Raw genomic sequence first — 18,001 nt, 5'->3', positions numbered from 1 at the left:
CATACATTAATCAATTTAGCCTTAGAGAAAGTCTTGGTCAAATAGAATTTTCCTTAGAGTCAAACTAGAATTTATGTGAAGTGGCCCTAGGGTGTAGAAGTTATTAAATGTAGCCCCAAGGGTAGATATAGTCAATGTAATTTTAGGCATTGTTTTTTTTGAGCTCTTGGTGGATTGCTCTGCCGTATTAAAATCTTTTCCGCTTATGCTAACACTTACTCTGTTCTACTAAATATACTGCTAAAAAGTTTAAAAGAACAAAGATTTATGATGTGTTTGACAACAATCTTTGGAGTAGGTTTAGTATTTTAGTGATGAATAATAAATTTTAGCTCTTCAACTAGATCAATGTTCATAAGGAGTACTAAATTAAATTTTCTTTAGAATTTTCATTATTTAAAGTGTTCTACTATATCAACAATTAGTTAAATTTCACAACTAGATTAGCAATTACTCGGACTACTAAGTAGTAAGTTATTGGTAGCTGACATCTATTTTTACAACTAACATCTACTTTCACAACTACGGAGTAATATTTATCAATAGTTACCACCAATTACAAAATTGAAAGGGTTATCATCTCTTGTGTTTTTAATATATTTTGTCCAAAATTTTAATTCTAAATTATTTTCTCAATTACAACTAGCTATTGTTTTTAATTAACGCAATTGTAAAAAGTCCGGAGTAGATAGAAACATATGATGATAATTAAAATTATGATTAATGATAAACCGAAAATGTAGTGAAAAATAATTAAGCGTGTTTATATATATATATATATATATATATATATATATATATATATATATATATATATATATATATAGATGTTAATGAACATTATTGACCTAAGCATGAACACAAGTTATTGCATATTTGCATGTGGTAATATGGAAATAAGGTTTTCTTTTTCCCCTTTAAATTAATGCAATTGAATACAGGTTAGAAAAAAATCACAAATGCTTTGATAAATGTCATAAGTACTGTATAATATACCAATAATATGTCATAAATTTTAATGAAAAATGATTTGTTGTTTGTATAAGTTAAACACCAAGTTATAACCTACTCCGTAGTGTGTTAAGGTAATCAACAAAATTGTACGAGTATAGATTAATGGCAACTCAACTCTAACACGATAATTCACTCGTTTTGGGCATATTTGAGTTAAATTTACACCCTCTATTCAATTTTTCGTCGATAATTATGTTAATACAAAGTGAAACAACTAAATGAAACAACACGATACCTCCGTTTCATATTATTTGCAATGATACCAACGATTAGACATTTTTCCTCTGCAAATAATATAAAACGGAGGTAGCTTATACATATACAAAATACAATATACTCCATACCACTTGTAAGCTACAAACACAGGCAATCTCCAATTCTAACATAAATGGCTATCATACCGTTACAAACTGTTGCAACCCCGCGAATTTCATGGGTGTTCCAGCTACCTGAGCGTAGCTCATATTCTCATTACCCGCCAATAATAGCCTTCTCAAAACTGAAATCAATTTGCAAACCAATCTGCAATTCTCTCTCCTTTGACCAATCCTTCACTAATCTTCCACTTGACTCCACCAATTATACTTCAATTCTTGAATCTTGCACAACCCCATTTCTGGGTAAATCAGTTCATGCTCATGCCCTTAAATCTGGGTTTCATGGGCATGAATTTGTTGAGACAAAATTGCTTCAAATGTATGGTAGATGTGAATGTTTACATGATGCACGTATGTTGTTTGATAAAATGCCTAAGAGAAACTTGTACACTTGGTTAGCATTGATAAGTGTTTATGTAGATTATGAGTTGTTTGAGGATGGTTTTTTGCTGTTTTTGGATTTGTTGTTTGAGGATTTGAGGTTGGATTTCTTTGTTTTTCCTGTTGTTTTGAAGATTTGTAGTGGGCTTCAGGATATGGAGCTTGGGAGGCAAATTCATGGGTTTGTGATAAAAGCTATGTTTGTTTTGAATGTTTATGTGGGTAATGGTTTGATTGATATGTATGGGAAATGTGGGCATTTGGGTGATGCCAAGAAGGTTTTTAGTACGATGTTCGAGAGAGATTCTGTCTCGTGGAATTGTCTGCTTTCAGCTTGTTCTGTGAATGGCATGGTTGATGAGGCATTGGAGAATTTGGATAAGATGTCGAGTTCAGGAGATTCTGTCCCAAATGTCATTTCTTGGAGTGGGGTTATTAGTGGTTTTGCGCAAAATGGGTATGTAAATGAAGCTATTGAGTTGTTATCTAGAATGAGAGCTCGAGGGGTGGAGCCAAATGCACAAACAATCGCTGGTGTGTTACCAGCTCTTGCTAAGCTACAAACACCAAGGTTAGGTAAGGAGATTCATGCCTATATTACTAGGCACGGATTTATGACCAACCCCATTGTAGTGAATGGGCTGCTTGATGTGTACAGGAGGAGTGGTGATATGGAAAATGCTTGGAAACTGTTTTCAAAGTTTTCAGTGAAGAATGTAGTGTCCTTCAATACTATGATTGTTGGATTTTGTGACACTGGTGATGTTTCAAAAGCCAAGGACCTTCTTAACCAACTAGAAAAGAACGGTGTTAAGAGGGATCTTATCACTTGGAATGCGATGCTTTCAGGATATGTTGATAACCTCCTCTTTGAAGAAGGATTAAACTTGTTTAAGGAGATGCTAATAGAAGGGATTGAAGTGGACTCATATACTCTAGGAAGTGCTCTTTCTGCTTGTTCTGGCAAGGGTTCTCTAAGACAAGGAAAGGAGATACATTGTCAAGCCATCATTAAGGGTCTAAACTCTAATCCTTTTGTGGCAGAAGCGTTAATCGAAATGTACATTACATTCCAAGATCCTAAGGCTGCTCTGCAGGCATTTGAAGAAGTTAATGATAGTGATATAAGCACATGGAATATTCTAATCTCGGGCTATGCTCGGTGCAATCAGATGGATGCACTTCCAATTCTTTTAAAAACAATGAGAGAGTATGGTTTTGATCCAAATGTATATACATGGAATGGAATAATTTCAGGCCATGTGGAAAACGGCCACTATGAAGTTGCTTTACAGTTGCTTAAGGAGATGCAGAATACAAATTTAAGGCCTGATATCTATACAATAGGGATAATTTTACCTGCTTGTTCTAAATTGGCTACAATTGAACGAGGCAAGCAGGTTCATGGGTATTCCATCAGATGTGGGTATGATTCAAATGTCTATATTGGAGCGGCCCTTGTAGACATGTATTCAAAATGTGGGAGCATAAAGAATGCAATAAGGGCAAATAGCAGGATATTAAAACCTAATCTGATTTCCCAAAATGCGGTGCTTACTGCCTATGCAATGCATGGCCTTGGAGAGGAAGGTATATCTCTTTTCAATACCATCCTTGCCAATGGTTTTGTACCAGATGAGATTACCTTTTTATCAGTTCTCTCTGCTTGTGTTCATGCTGGGAAAATTGACATCGGCAATGAGATTTTCAATTCAATGGATCGTTATAACGTGAAAGCTTCACTGAAACACTACACGGCTTTGGTTGGCCTGTTAAGTAGGTGTGGTAAAACCAATGAAGCTTACAAGCTGATTAGAAACATGCCAATGGAACCGGATTCTGTGACTTGGGGTGCTTTACTTGGAGGCTGTGTAGTTTCTGGTGATGTGAAGCTTGGTGAAATGGCAGCAGAAAAGCTTCTAGAATTGGAACCAAATAACTCAGGGAACTTCATTCTATTGGCAAATATGTATGCACTTTCTGGTAGATGGAATGATTTGTTAAGAATACGAAAGATTATAACAGAGAGAAGAATGCGAAAAAATGCTGGATGTAGTTGGATTGAAGATGGGAATGATGTTCATGTGTTCACCGCAAGTGATTCATCTCATATAAGAACAGAGGAGATATATTCTATGTTAGAGAATTTAACCATGCAGATGAAAACATGGGCGTATACTTCGCTTCCATACAGTGAGTGTACATATTGAAAGTTGGATTCAAGAATCAGTATATTATCAGATAGAGAAAATTATTTCCATACATCATATGTTATATGTATGCAGTATTATGTATGGTAATGTATCACCATACTATGATCCAATTAGTAAGATAGAGACATGTTTGTGATTAATTATGTGCACATAGATCATAAGCTACTCGGACTGTATGCACAGGGGCTTAGATAGTCCTAAGACTCCTAACCATGTACTTCGTATCGACTAACACGAGAAATATGCAATTCCTACAATGTCCCGGTTGTTTGCTACTGCGCTGACATTATATAAAGTATTTATTTTTTAATCTACGACTAATGTACCTTTGTTTAGAACTACTTGTATTTTGTTTAGTACGCCATAGTTGGCATCTATTATATATGCTTAGTATAATTGAAGAATTATTTGGTTTATGTATGCCATGATTACCATTTATTTCCAACACATCCTATAATATTTGACAAAGGGCTCATTCCAAGTACTCAAAAGGCCAAAACTGAAGGCAAGGACATACATAAAGAAATGGATTAGTTTATGAATTAACAGTACAATGGTACAAGAACTCTCTAATAAACAAAAAAATAATAATAAAAAAGTATAATGGTACCAGCAATATATCTTTAAAATTATCCCTCTAAAAAATTGAAGTAAAATTAAATTAATGTGAAACATCAAAAGGCACATTAATGATACAACATGAGAACAAAGCTTCATTGAGAAAAAAAATCCCTCACTCATCATCCATGCACACCAAACTTATTCAACGTTTCCTTGATTTGAAGCCACCTAATGGGGGGAAGTCGTTTGTTTGGAGGACGAACGAGTTCTTCACTGTTTCTCTTGAATTTGACAAGCTAATTGTTTCTTGTGCATCTGATTTATCTGCTTTGCCATTAACTTTACTACCTTGATGTTGATTCTGAACTGCTATGCCTACTTTGGGCAATGAAGATCGAACAAGAGGTTTTAAGTTCAGCAATTCAGGATCATCAGAGAATTGGTAAGGAATTTTGCTATCATCCATCCTTCTAAATGTGACAGAAATCCTATAAAAAGGCAAGATATCAAACGATGTCAAAGAAGAGAACACAAGAAACAGGAAGAATAAACATTAAAAGTTAGTAATGTACAAATGTTACATCAGATGTCTCTAGGCCATAGAGTTATCAGACAAACCTTTTTGTCGGGACAGCAGGAACGCAGTGTTTAGCAACATCAGCTCCATTACCATTTAGAACAAGAACAGATCTGCAGCATTAAAAGAATATCAGCACCGTGATAAGTCAGAAGATAAAAAAAAGTTTAAAGGTGAAGAGCTGCCAACTGAACACCAAAATTATCCAATCTGAACATTATCTGATGAATGAAATTACTACTGAATACATCAGTGTCTGTATTTAAACAAAAGTCTACAGAAGAAAATTAACCCCTCCCCTAGTTTGGCTCACAAAAAAGTCGATCACAAGATTCACAACATATTTTATCTTCTACCAATCCTTTGTTAGTGCCACTTAGTGGTATATTGCCATAATTATAGATTTGCAGTGAATTATTTGGCGAGCATCATAATAATGTTTTTTTACTACATATCAGCTGTACCATATCCATTATCCACTAACGATAAAGGGGATGACATGTAGTTAAAGAAAAGAGAGATCTTGCCAAAAAGATGAGCTATACTTAGTAGTTAGTAATATGGAATATCCCCAAGAAGCTATATATGTTTCAAGACTTTTAACTAATACAGGACAGGAGTGCATGTAACTATGCTACCTCTTTGATGGATGATCATAGTACAAAACATTTGAGATTTTCACAGCTATACTAACAGTTCAAGAAATCAACAAATTAAATCAAACAATTAAAGGACATACCCAACAGGAAGAGGAATGGAAACTGGACCAGTGAACTCTCCAGGGCTTAAGATTTTGAGATTTGAACCAAAGACGATATTACACTCTGTCAAGAAAGAGACGGTGCAAAATGGCCGAAGAAAGTCATGGTGATCGATGTGAGGAGGGATACAATCACCTTCATCATAAATATTCACTATGCAACTGTTAGGGACACATGTAGGAGGCAGTATATGCCACTTCACCATTCTTCTGATCATCTCTTTAAATAGAGGAGGCATAGGATCAACTTCCTCATCCCTAATTATACCAGGAGGATTTCCATCTTTGTCCTGAAAGTAAGTTAAGAAAATACAAAGTATAATGCATGAGATATTCTAAAATGATCACAAAACATAAAAGCAAAAGCTAGAATATAAAGGCATTTAAAAGAATTACCACTGCATAATTGTAACAACATCCAAATTGAATGGTCACACGTCCTTTTCCAGGCAACCACTTCTTTGGTTCAGAGTACGTACGTTCTGCAAAAATTCAAACCAAACGAAAGATTAAGACAAGCAACACCTTAATCACATACATATTACAGAGCTTGCTTGATATCATTTAGAATATTATGATTTGGGGTTTGTTTGAAAACTGAAACCGAGTATTTGAAAAACCATGTTTCGTTATTTGATCACAAACCTACTAACAAAGATTCAATGCATATTCTAAAGATACACTTGGACACTAAAAATAAGAAATTCAAACCCTTAAAATATGCAAAGAGATGCACAAACTTACCCATAAGCTGCCCTTTCCGTCCCAATTTCTGAAAGTTGTAAACAGATTCGACAATTTTCTTCTGTTCTTCAGCATTAAAAACCCCAGTATGAAGTTCCAATCCTTGCACCACATTTACCTTCCTCCCATCTACCCTCTCATAATGCACAAAATCCTTTTTCCTCCTAACCTGTGAATATCTGCGCCACTCCTCATCTGGCGATCCATTAGCACTAGTAGATGGAGAAACATGGTTTCCATTACTCGGAGATGAGTTAAGGTTACTGAAAAGATCACGCAGTTGTGGCTTCGGATTAGCTGGTGAAGGAGATTCATAATCAGTACTGGTTTCTTGTCTCATTGAATGCACAAATTCTGTGGTAAGAGGGGTTTTCTCCTGGTTGCTAAGTTGTTGGTTATTGTCAGAAGGCGAAGATGGTGTATTTGTTTCAGAAGATACAGGAATTGATGAGCCTACTTCACTGGTTTCTTGGACAGTATGTTCTACATATTACAAATCATAAACATATTGATTTAGGATAACATATTCATCTTCAATCAGTCAAAATTATTAGCAGAGAAAGTTTATAAATTTACTATCACAATCACTTGTAAACTCACTCAACTGTGTAAGTGTGTATATTAGCAGAGAAAGTTTATAAATTTACTATTTCTTCAACCCAAAAAACTTAAATTTTAAATCTTGCATAATCGCAACTTCACAATTATTGAATCACAATAAGAAGAAAAAAAACCAAACGCAGTAAAAAATCAATTAAGCAAATAAATTAGTAATTTAAAGAGCGAAAAAAAATTAAAATCAATTCTTAAAAAAAAAGAGAGAAGTTTGAAGTAATCTTACGATTAGAGAGAGAAAGAATTCGAGATTTAAGAAGAGTTTGACAATCTGAACAAACCCCATCAAAAACCTCAGCAATCTGGGTAATTTCCAAGTTCTTCAATAGATTAATCCAATCGTTTTCCGGCGATTTTCCGGCAGAATCTCCGGCCATGTTTAATGTTAAATTGGGTGAAAATTAAAACAGTTTAATTTTGAGTTGTTTATGCTTTTTTTTGAGGGGTTTATAAAAAAGACAGGAGTGCTGACTTAATAAGAGTTGCGGAGTTGAAGACAGCAGCTTTTATCAAGTAGGTGTAGGTTTTGTGGAACACGTGGGAAATTGTTGGTGGATGTTGTTTATATGACTTCTTTAGTTGTAGCTTCTTCACTTGCCAATTACGTAACAGGTAACACCTATTTTTGGAAAAAATTGATATTACCAACTAGGAGTAGATTTGTTAGTTGTATTAACACGGTTTTGGTTTTCTAATGTGTTACTCCCTCCGTCCCATAATTAGAGGCAAATAACTCTTAAAAGCACAGTTTTTAAGAAAATGAGAAGATTCCTTGTACATTAATGATTGGGAGTACAATGCCTATGTGGGGTTGTTTTAATGCATTGTTTAAAAAACTTTAAAATATCATAAAAATAGCTGTCATTTTTTTACCCAATGGATATTGATCCTTACATTTATTGTTAACCAATAGCATTCCAAAATGAAAGAGTGTGGTCCAATAGCATTTCAGTATTGGAAGCACACGGATTGCTCCACAAATCTCACAAGTTTTCTGGGAAAAAAAAACCGCCAAACTTTTAAGCCACAAATATGGCGCCATATTTTCACCTTTTCAAAGGTGGTTTAAATTTCTGACACAATGACCTTACATATACATATAAATACCACTGCATTGCCAGAAAAATAAAGGAAGGAATGTTTCAGTATCCAACTTAAGGAGTAATTACATAAAATTAATTGCAATTTTTGAATTCACTTTTGTGCATCATTGCCTGCTGTTGAAGGCCTCAGAAATGGACTTGAATGAAGATTGGTCGCCAAGTGATGATGAAATACATGGAGGTGAAAACGATGTCAATATTAGGGGACATTCTTTTGATTTAAATCAGCTGCCAGTTGAAGAAACAGGGGCAAATGTCCATAATGCTTCAGGAAATCAACATATCAATGATTCAGCGACCAATCAAGAAGAACAAAGAACAAATGCTCAGCAACAAACCAAGGACCAACTCATCACAGGCATCAACAAGTCAGGCTCAACAGTGAAGACAAATTTAATGTCCTCATTTTCCTGTTAAAATATCATGAGGGAGATGATATTAAAAGAGGGGCAATAAAAGCAGCCATGGAACATTTCAACCTCAAACGAAAATGTGTCAGCTCAGTTTGGAATGAAGTAAAGAAACAGAAACAAGCACTGGGAAAATACAAACCATGCACAAATTATCACCTGGCTGGAAGGAAAAGAATCATTGTTCCAGTAGGGGATATTACAAAACTTGGGATTGGTAAAAGGTCATGCATTAGAGATGTAGCAACAAATCTCAATATCTCAAAATCAACAGTTGGCAGAATGATCAAGAGGGGAGATATAAAAGCACATACAAATGCAATTAAGCCCCCACTGACTGAGGCTAACAAGTTGGCTAGACTGAAGTGGATACTTGGTCTCATAATGGGTTCATCACCATGGAAAATGTCAAGATACTTCCCAATGTATGACTTTGTTCATATTGATGAAAAATGGTTCAAACTAACCAAAAAAAGTCACAGGTACTACATTGCCAAGAATGAAAAGGGTGTACACAGAACAGGGTCAGCAAACAGTCATGGGCCGAAATTCATGTTCACAGCAGCATGTGCAAAACCAAGGTACAATGATCAGGGGGAATGTTATTTTTGATGGGAGGATTGGAATCTTCCCATTCACAACACAAGAGGCAGCCAAAAGAAAGTCAAAAAATAGGGAAAAGGGGACATTGATAAGCAAGCCCATTGCAAAAGTCACTAAAGAAGTCACAAGAAGAATGCTCATAGATCAAATAGTCCCAGCAATTAAGGCAAAATGGCAAATGATGGCACCTCAAGGACAATATACATTCAACAAGATAATGCTAGGGCACACATAACTCAAGATGACCCTGAGTGGCAAGAAGTACATATGCAGGATGGCTTCACATTCATTTTGGTTCAACAACCTCCAAATAGTCCTGATTTAAACATACTTGATTTGGGTTTTTTTAAGAGCATTCAATCACTTCAAGAAAAAAAAAATGGCCTCAGATGTTGATGACTGACTTAAGCATGTAAATGAAGCTTTTTATGAGTTAGATCCACAAGCTTTATATTTTGTGTGGATCACCCTACAAGGAGTAATGAATGCAATGCTAAAAGTAGGTGGCTCAAATGCTTATGATGTTCCACATATGAACAAGGAAAAATTGTGGAGAGAAGGAACACTCCCAGATACACTAGAGGCACCTAAGTGGGCTGTATTAGATGCATGGGAAGCTGTTTATGGGTCCTTACCACCAGTTGAAGAGGAAGGGGGGTCACCAGAGTTTGTCAATGAGTTTGACCCACATGTGCAGCAGCAAGCCACAGAACAAAGGCCAATTTATGGAAGTACAACAAACAATGAACAAACAGAGAATGATCAAACAACAAATCATGCTTTGTGGGAATCACAAGAAACAGAAGACTATGTTTACATGGCATCACAATTCAATGAAGACAGAGATGAGTATGAAGACAATGACCCTTTTTGGGATGCAATGGTACATGAACAAATTAATGAGTTCACATCAACAACTCCCACCAAATATGGCACAAAGGTGTGTGCAAATGATCATGAAGCATCAAGTTCAAAACCATCATCAAAGTAAGTAGATCATGCATAATTTCTAAAGTACTCAGTAGTTTATGCAAATGGTATCATAAAGTGTCATCATCCCTTTTTGTAGGCAATTGATACCTTCTGTTTATGTTTATCTTTGTTAGATTTGAAGTTAGTTTGAAATCATTACTTTTTGTATGCAAATGGCACATAATATATCAATGAATTAATGGATTTCAAACTTATGGGATAGAAATCATGTTTATCTTTTTGGTTTTGGTCTCAGATGTCCCCATTCATCATTGAACATCATCCCACAATCAACAACAATTGCCTAAAAGTCTCAAACAACCTATATGAAACAAACATAGGTGGAATCTAATGGCAAAGTGTTGTGGACTTATGGGATGATACTCTCACATTGTGGACTTTCATCATTGTGGACAGAAAAAAAATAAAGGGACAAAAATTAAAGCAAATGGAAGATAATATAAACTTAAAATTAGCCTCAGTTTGCCCCATCAATCATTGATCCAAATCCAAAGTGTTTAAAAGCTCTACCTGATTGAGCATGCAAACAGTCAACACCAAAACTTAGTTTAAGTGGACAAGAACAATGGCAAACACTCTTAAACACAAGGGGATTTGGGGTCTCACCATTCAGGTTATCATCATTGACTTTTTTAAGCACAAATGGCAAGCATAGAAATCAGTCACCAACTTCAAATCATATCCAACTCAGATCATACCAAGAATAAAAATCATATCCAACTCACTAGTAGCATCATAACATACTCTGATAAATCATACCATATGCACCTAATCATCATAATCAAAGCATCCTCCTACTCATATCAAATGAAAACATATGACCCTCATATTCCAATCAAATCATGCATAATCAGTCACCAACTTCAAATCATAAGTAATTCCTAATCATATCAAATGAAAGCATAGTTAAACATGTTTCACAAAATAAATAAAATTTTGGTCCTAACATGCTCCTAATAGCAATTCTCCTCATCAAGCACACATAATTCCCCTGGCCAGCAAGAGATCACACTTGCTGGCATACACCATCAACAACTAACCTAATATAAAATGCGTTAAAACAGAGATTTATAGGGAGGAAGAATACTTAGCTATGTGATTCATATGAATCACTTACGTAGCCGCCAACATTACCGTCGTCCGAAGGTGAATTAGTGTTGCTGGAGTTACTCACATTGCCTAATGTGTAATTAGGAACTGGAGATGGAGGTGACACGGTGTTTTTGTCAACAACAGGGGACTTTTTTTTCAACATCACGAGACTTTTTTTCAGCAACAGGGGAGGAGTTAACTTCATCATCATTTTTTTTTTCCATCCATTTTTGATGTCACCTCCTCACCACTTAGGGTTTTACCATCACCGTCACCAACAGACCACCCATACTGCTGAAAATGTTCTGTAGTGTAGAGGTAACGACCAAAGCGACTCCTCCAAACCTCTAAGTTGTAAGAATGGTCGCCATTGCAGTCAGTCGGCCAATGACAGTCACGATCTGAACACTCGTAAGGCACACTTTCCCCATTATCCTCATCACTGTCGGTACGAAACAAAATATCAGGATCTGGGCCAAACCTTTCATCCCAAACTGGAGGATTTTGTTTTGGAAGATTGGAACTCGAATTCTTAGACATGTTGTCGAAAATAAATTGGAGAAAGAAACTCAATTTCTGCAAAGAAATTGCTTAAGATTGTCGAAAATTAACACCTCACCTAATCGAGGGAATGAGTCGTCAGTAACTATTGAGCAAGCTAACCCTAGATTTGATGGTTTTTTAGGAGAGAGAAAATGAACAGTGACTCAGACAATTTCAGATCTACGACAAACCGAATCAATTTGCGCAAAATTATCATGGGGCTTTTGTAGAGGGGACTATTTAAGAGGGAATCATGTAAATTTCGTGAGATTTGAAGCAACAAGCCATGAGAATTAAGGAGAGAGAGTGGCGGAGGATGAAGAACAGAAGAGAGAGAGAGTGTAGTGGAAGAACCCAGAAAATAAATGGAGAGAGAAAATATTCAGAGAAAAGGAGTAGAAAATGAGAGTAAGTGGGAGTACAAAGAATTAATTGCAGGGTATTAAAAGTACACTTATCCCCAAAAATAAGGTTCCAATTCAGCTTAAAATGAGGATAAATTCGTCAATTAAAAACTAAGATGAGGGTATTATTGTCCAAAAATATAGTCCAAAAATAGAAAGATTCCCCTAATAGATTAAACATTTTGGGACACCCAAAATGGTATATTTGCCTGTAATTATGGGACGGTGGGAGTAAAAGTTACCATAAATCTGTCTTAACAAGTCTCCCTAAATTGTCTATCCAACCTATCCAAACATAATTAGGAATAATAATTTTACAATCTAATTTCAAAGAAATTGACTTTTGAATGGAGTGCAATGCAATAATATCACCCTATTTAACTTGACCTATTTTATTGTCTATTTTCGGCAACAAAAATTGGTTCTCATAAATTCATAATCACAATAAAATTGCATCAACCTGCTATACTCCCTCTGTTTCGAAATAATCGTAATGATAGGGAGTGCACATAATTTAAGAAAATATAGAGTAGGCTTGTAGGTTTTAATTTAAAAAGTATACGAAATAGTTATTATGAGAGGAAAATAATAAGTAAAAAAAAAAAAGTTACTGTAAGTGGAATTGGTACAAAAAAAAAAGAAGAGAAATACGATAATATTTAATTTGTGAAAGTGAGGTTAGTAAAAGAGATAATTAATAAAATAATAGTGGATCCTTACCAAATAAGAAAGTGTTGCAATGATTAGAAACGAACGTAAACAGAAAGTGTTGCAATTAATACGACACGAAGAGAGTAAACTTTTTCCTTTTTTGGATAACAACCAATCATAGTATATTAGTATTACAACTCCTTGGCCTAGTAGAAAGATTGGTCATTTATTAAAGCTTTTGATTTAACTTTGCCCTTTCTATGCAAGGCCCGAGTATCACTTACTGTGCTATAATTCCATTTAAAAAAAAAAAAAAAGTATTAGTAACAGAGAAATTGGATAAGTTCTGATCTCTGAGAAAACATTCTCAAGCAAACTCAGGGAACAGAAAAATCTATTTATCAAATATAGTCTTGGAAAAAAAAATCTTTTACTTTAATCAGGAATAAAGCATCAAAGTTAATGCCGATTGTCAACAGAAACTATCATTTACAGTAAAGTCAACCAACAATGTACGGTCATCTATACATCGACACATGTTTAATAAACCATGGTCCATGACTCCTGGGAGATGAACAAGCTCTATACAGCAACCCAAAGTAATTGACATACAAAAAGTTGCTGTGTAGCATTTCCAGGCAAGAGTTAAAAAGCAGTCTTGTAGAGAAATGGTAGGAACACCAACAGAGGATGGCAACAAAGGCAGCAACTCGGCTCACCTACACTCCTCTAAGCTTAGACATGATAGGAAGTCAAAAGTGTTGGCACCAATCCTCTGCATATAGATTGTCCAAACAAAATCAGTAGATCATGTACTCTTAACCTTCCAAAATCACTAATTGTCTGCTACACTCCAAAGAGATCAAGCGATTCCAGGACTCTACGAGCTTGGATGTGCAAAGCTGTCATCCTCTCCTCCGGATCAAGAGTTGAGCCAAATTGACTAGCTGCCCATATCAATGACGCAGATTTTTCCCCTAGAAGTCGACGTATGTCCTCATGCACTGTTGCCATTGGCTGCATATCTCTCCCATCCACGTGCCCAATGAGTAATAACAAAAATTCTCCACATTTCATCCTGTTTATAGCAAAGTGAGTGTCAGCAATCAGCATAAGGATCGCAGCAGAAGAGTCTAATATGGACAAATTTATTATCTCCATTCAAATTTGGCTGTCACATTACTGGTTATTTTGAACAATGTTACAGTTAATTCTAGATACCGGAAGTAATAGATAAGAATTACATGTTTGAACTAATTGACTTGCAGGCAGGAGAAAGTCAAACAGCTAGATCACTTATCATTATGTGATTGACAGCAAATTTACTCCATAACATTCTGACTAGGACAGTTCTGCCTAGTGTGATACTACGAAGTGTACCAAGGCTCTGGGATTCAAGTTATTAAGCGAGAAGTGATTACATATAAAGTACACAAATAACCAAGGTTATCTTACATCTTCCCGGAGAATTACAAGAAAGGCAAGGTATGGATCATGGATGACTGAATGGATATTTCTATAAATATGTTTCTAGCACATCAAGCATTTATATGCATGTCTACCACAGCTTACTATCAAAGGTCCCAATTATAAAACAAGAAAAGAGATAAAGCTCTTGATAAATATTGGATACAGGAATTGAAAATACCTGAGATTTTCATCAACTTGTTTGTCTCTAATAATTGCAGCAACTTCCTCAATACCATTACAGGTTTCAAAATCCTAGAAAAAACAATATATTATAAGAATTCAAAATTTCAAAATAAACACATACTTGTATAATGGATGATAGATTTTATACTGAAATTAATTAACATGTTATACCATTTGATTAGCTGTTGAATCTAACATCAAAGCAATCAAAGCATCAACGCTGGCACCTTGCTCAAGAGCTCCTCTACTCGATAATATATTCATTAGCACCTGCATATGATTAAATATTCATAACTCGGAACAGGAAACTAATCTTCTCAAGTTTTTTATGTAGACTTGAATCACTTTAATACAAAAAATTTCCTCCCTACCCAATAGTCAAAATCCTTCAATTGTCATTTAAGGTGCATAAGCAATCATACATCTTCCTGAGTTGTTTTCAGCCATTAAATTTTCAATCTGTCCTTCGAAAAGTTTTCATCTTTTCTTCGACAGAAAAGTAGCATGTAAAACTTAAAAGTAATAGTGCCAAGGAGCTAAAAGTCAATGCTCCAGCAAGAGCTAATCAGCTACGAACCCTCCAGAGAAGGTGACACCAACACACCAGTTTCCATGACTACACTTTTTTTTTTTTTTTTTAATTATTGATCCCAACCAAGCATCCTCTAAGACTACCTCAGACCTGAACAACACCAGCCACAGGCTTCTTTCTTTTATCTCTCTCACATAATCTCCTCATTCATCCCTACACCCTAAGATGATGGTAGAGAAATGCCAATAAAACATTTACATAATCATGTTAGAGACTAATGAAAAGCAGGTTTTTACAATAGCAAAAAGAGCATGTCATACCGGAATTGCCTTGTGCTGGTGAGCCAAAATTGTACTTTGCCTATGACTCAGGCAGCATCCTTCCAAAACACGAAGTGCAAGTGCAACTTCAGTATCAGTTGAAGGGTTTGTTAACTTCATAGGTTCAACAGTGAATATATGATCCAAACTGGTAACCCTATCTTCTTCCGAATCTTTTAGTGAATGTTGAAAAAGTACAGGAATCACTGCTCATACATAACCAACAGTCAATGCATCACCCAAAACCATCAAATTAAGAAGGCATATCACTTAAACCTTTATAAACCTTCAAGATTCCCAAAAGACATATTTTAGTCTAAATCATCTCAAAGAATGAAACAGACTAAGATATGATGACTGAGAGCAATCACAAGTGAATAGCTTCGTATCATCATGCAACAAAAATCAATCTAAAGCTATTTGATGCTCCTTGCATTCACAAATACTAGTATGTGCAGTTTTTTGCTTTCAGAAGTCCAATCGATCGACAAATTTACTCGATAATATTGGTTTAATCATAAAAGTAATTAAACTTTCCAATACATTGAAGCTGAGGGCAGTTCCAAACTTCCAATATAATCAAAATTACAAATTAAGGCGTCCTTTGGTCCAATAAAATACAATATCTTCAATAAAATGTCCTCAAACTACATAAATTGACAGCAAAAAAAGAACTTATTCCGCCTTCTACCATTTCAATCTTCCTCAAAAACTCAATTTCCAATAGCAGTTTCTATTATACAGAATCACAAATTCTTCCAATGTCATATCTTAATGAAAAAAACCTCTGAATTTTGCTTCATAGCATCAATCACCAATTCAACCAATAAACACCACTAATCAAACCTAATATCTCACCAAAATCACCTACATCAATTCAATTACATCATCCAAAATTTCACAATAAAAAATCAATCAACAACATAAAAACAAAATTCAATTCAATTCAATTCCACATTTGCAACCAAAAATCAAACCTTAAAACACAAGATGAAAAAGAGGAAAAAAGAACCTTGAAGATCAGGGAGAGATTGAGTAAGGCAAAAGAGACGAATAACCGAGTCAGACTCAGCAACAGAACGAAGGAACTTGAGAAGACAACGAAGGCCGCGAACTCGGAGGAAGGAGAACTCAGCTCGCGCGTCTCGGAGACCGGATCGGAGAGCGAGTGTAACCTCTCTGTACATTTTCCGTTGATTAAGAGATTCTACTAGCTCCTCCACCGCCGCCATTGCCGCCTCCGCCGACGGAGATGGTGACTGTGAGTCCGGTTGACCTGTCGGAGAGTTCGCCGTTGGTGTTTGGGAGTTTGGTTTTTTCAAATTCATGGTTACGTCTCTTTCTTTGGGTTTGTTTGGTTCAACCATTTTTATGGAGGAGTATTTAAACGCTGCGTATTTATCAAAATCAATCGGATATACTCCCTCCGTAACGTTTTACTCGCAACAATTACTATTTTTAGCCGTAACACATTACTTGCAACAAAGAAAATTATTTCCTATTATGGTATGTTTTTAATGGTGAAATGACTATTTTACCCTTAGTTATTTCTGAATTTTTTTTTTTAATCCCTAAACACTACTTATCTAACTTATAATCAAATACACTTAACCTAATCTAATCTAACCATTCCCACCAAAAATTACCCACCCCTTTCTGATTTCATTAGAAATCATTCAACTCCCCAACTCCTCAACTACCAGAACTGAATGAAGATCAATCAATTCTCCTCGTTCATGGTGCCCAGACTCTCCTTATTCTGGAGAATTCTCCAGATGAACATTATAAACCCTAAATCTACTCTATTTCCCTCCTTTCTCTCTCATCTTCGTCCTCTGTTCTCTCTCTTGAGTGAAACCCTAGTTCTCTCTCTGTTGTCTCTGTTTAATTTTATGTGAAAATGAGTTCCAAAAAAGCAAAGAAAGAGTCCCAAATTCGTCCAAAAAAGGGTGAGGAATCCACTATGTACATCGCTCGTAGGAGATCTGGTGTTATCAACCAGTTCGTCGTTGTTCTTCTTCGTTTTCTCGGTACTCTGGAGGCAAAATTGGGGCAAAATTGTATTTTTCCAGCGACGAGGAGGAAGTTCTGGAAGTAGATCCGGTGCAGACCGTCCCTGTTCCGGCGGAGGTGGTTGCTGAACTACCTCCTCCTGCTGTTGAAGTTGTCGGTGCTGAGAAAACGTCGAAGGAAAGCCCTAAAAATGCTGCTCCGGACACCGTGGTGACGCCTAAGAAGGTTTCAGGCGACGACGCGTCTCCACGGGGACAGAAGAGGCCTAGATCTGTCTGGAAGGACGACTACAGTGACTGGGATCCCTGCTACATGGCGTATTTGAGGGTCAAGTACCCTCATGACTTTCCCCCAGATCTCTGAGCATGCAGCGTAACTATTACTAAACCCTAATTTTATGAATTTTGCCTAAATATGAGTCCCTTTGACTGATTTTTGGTTG

General features: G+C 35.9%; 3 protein-coding genes across 3 annotated transcripts; 1 reads left to right on the top strand and 2 right to left on the bottom strand.

Annotated features, from left to right (window-relative positions):
• The first annotated feature begins 1,375 nt into the window (after positions 1-1,375).
• Positions 1,376-4,393, top strand: LOC110738863 (pentatricopeptide repeat-containing protein At5g08510-like). Its single transcript, XM_021919306.1, has one exon. The coding sequence runs from the start codon at positions 1,403-1,405 to the stop codon at positions 3,980-3,982; it is 2,580 nt and encodes an 859-aa protein (XP_021774998.1). The 5' UTR covers positions 1,376-1,402; the 3' UTR covers positions 3,983-4,393.
• A 106-nt stretch (positions 4,394-4,499) lies between these two features.
• LOC110738862 (RNA demethylase ALKBH5-like) lies at positions 4,500-7,748 on the bottom strand. Its single transcript, XM_021919305.1, has 6 exons — positions 7,469-7,748; positions 6,628-7,110; positions 6,280-6,365; positions 5,863-6,173; positions 5,165-5,236; positions 4,500-5,034 (listed from the first exon to the last, which is right to left on the bottom strand). Exons 1-6 carry the CDS (start codon positions 7,617-7,619, stop codon positions 4,749-4,751), a joined length of 1,389 nt encoding a protein of 462 aa, XP_021774997.1. The 5' UTR covers positions 7,620-7,748; the 3' UTR covers positions 4,500-4,748.
• A 5,739-nt stretch (positions 7,749-13,487) lies between these two features.
• Positions 13,488-16,900, bottom strand: LOC110738861. Its single transcript, XM_021919304.1, has 5 exons — positions 16,559-16,900; positions 15,547-15,752; positions 14,866-14,964; positions 14,690-14,763; positions 13,488-14,119 (listed from the first exon to the last, which is right to left on the bottom strand). The coding sequence occupies exons 1-5, from the start codon at positions 16,872-16,874 to the stop codon at positions 13,888-13,890; spliced, it is 927 nt and encodes a 308-aa protein (XP_021774996.1). The 5' UTR covers positions 16,875-16,900; the 3' UTR covers positions 13,488-13,887.
• Positions 16,901-18,001: the final 1,101 nt, after the last annotated feature.

The sequence above is a fragment of the Chenopodium quinoa genome, unplaced genomic scaffold (genome assembly GCF_001683475.1).
Source record: "Chenopodium quinoa cultivar QQ74 unplaced genomic scaffold, ASM168347v1, whole genome shotgun sequence".
NCBI classification, from domain to species: Eukaryota; Viridiplantae; Streptophyta; class Magnoliopsida; order Caryophyllales; family Amaranthaceae; genus Chenopodium; species Chenopodium quinoa.
The sequence above is the reverse complement of the archived record's forward strand: the minus strand, read 5'-3'. Positions and strand labels throughout refer to the sequence as shown.

Excerpts from the sequence above, each read along its gene's own strand:
- LOC110738863 (XM_021919306.1), top strand. The coding sequence starts at position 1,403 with ATGGCTATCATACCGTTACAAACTGTTGCAACCCCGCGAATTTCATGG.
- LOC110738862 (XM_021919305.1), bottom strand. The coding sequence starts at position 7,619 with ATGGCCGGAGATTCTGCCGGAAAATCGCCGGAAAACGATTGGATTAAT. Across the intron at positions 6,366-6,627 it reads ACGGAAAGGGCAGCTTATGG|AACGTACGTACTCTGAACCA; the intron begins GTAAGTTTGTGC and ends GAATTTTTGCAG. Across the intron at positions 5,035-5,164 it reads CCTGCTGTCCCGACAAAAAG|GATTTCTGTCACATTTAGAA; the intron begins GTTTGTCTGATA and ends GCCTTTTTATAG.
- LOC110738861 (XM_021919304.1), bottom strand. The coding sequence starts at position 16,874 with ATGAATTTGAAAAAACCAAACTCCCAAACACCAACGGCGAACTCTCCG. Across the intron at positions 14,764-14,865 it reads ATTCAACAGCTAATCAAATG|GATTTTGAAACCTGTAATGG; the intron begins GTATAACATGTT and ends TGTTTTTTCTAG. Across the intron at positions 14,120-14,689 it reads CAAGTTGATGAAAATCTCAG|GATGAAATGTGGAGAATTTT; the intron begins GTATTTTCAATT and ends TGCTATAAACAG.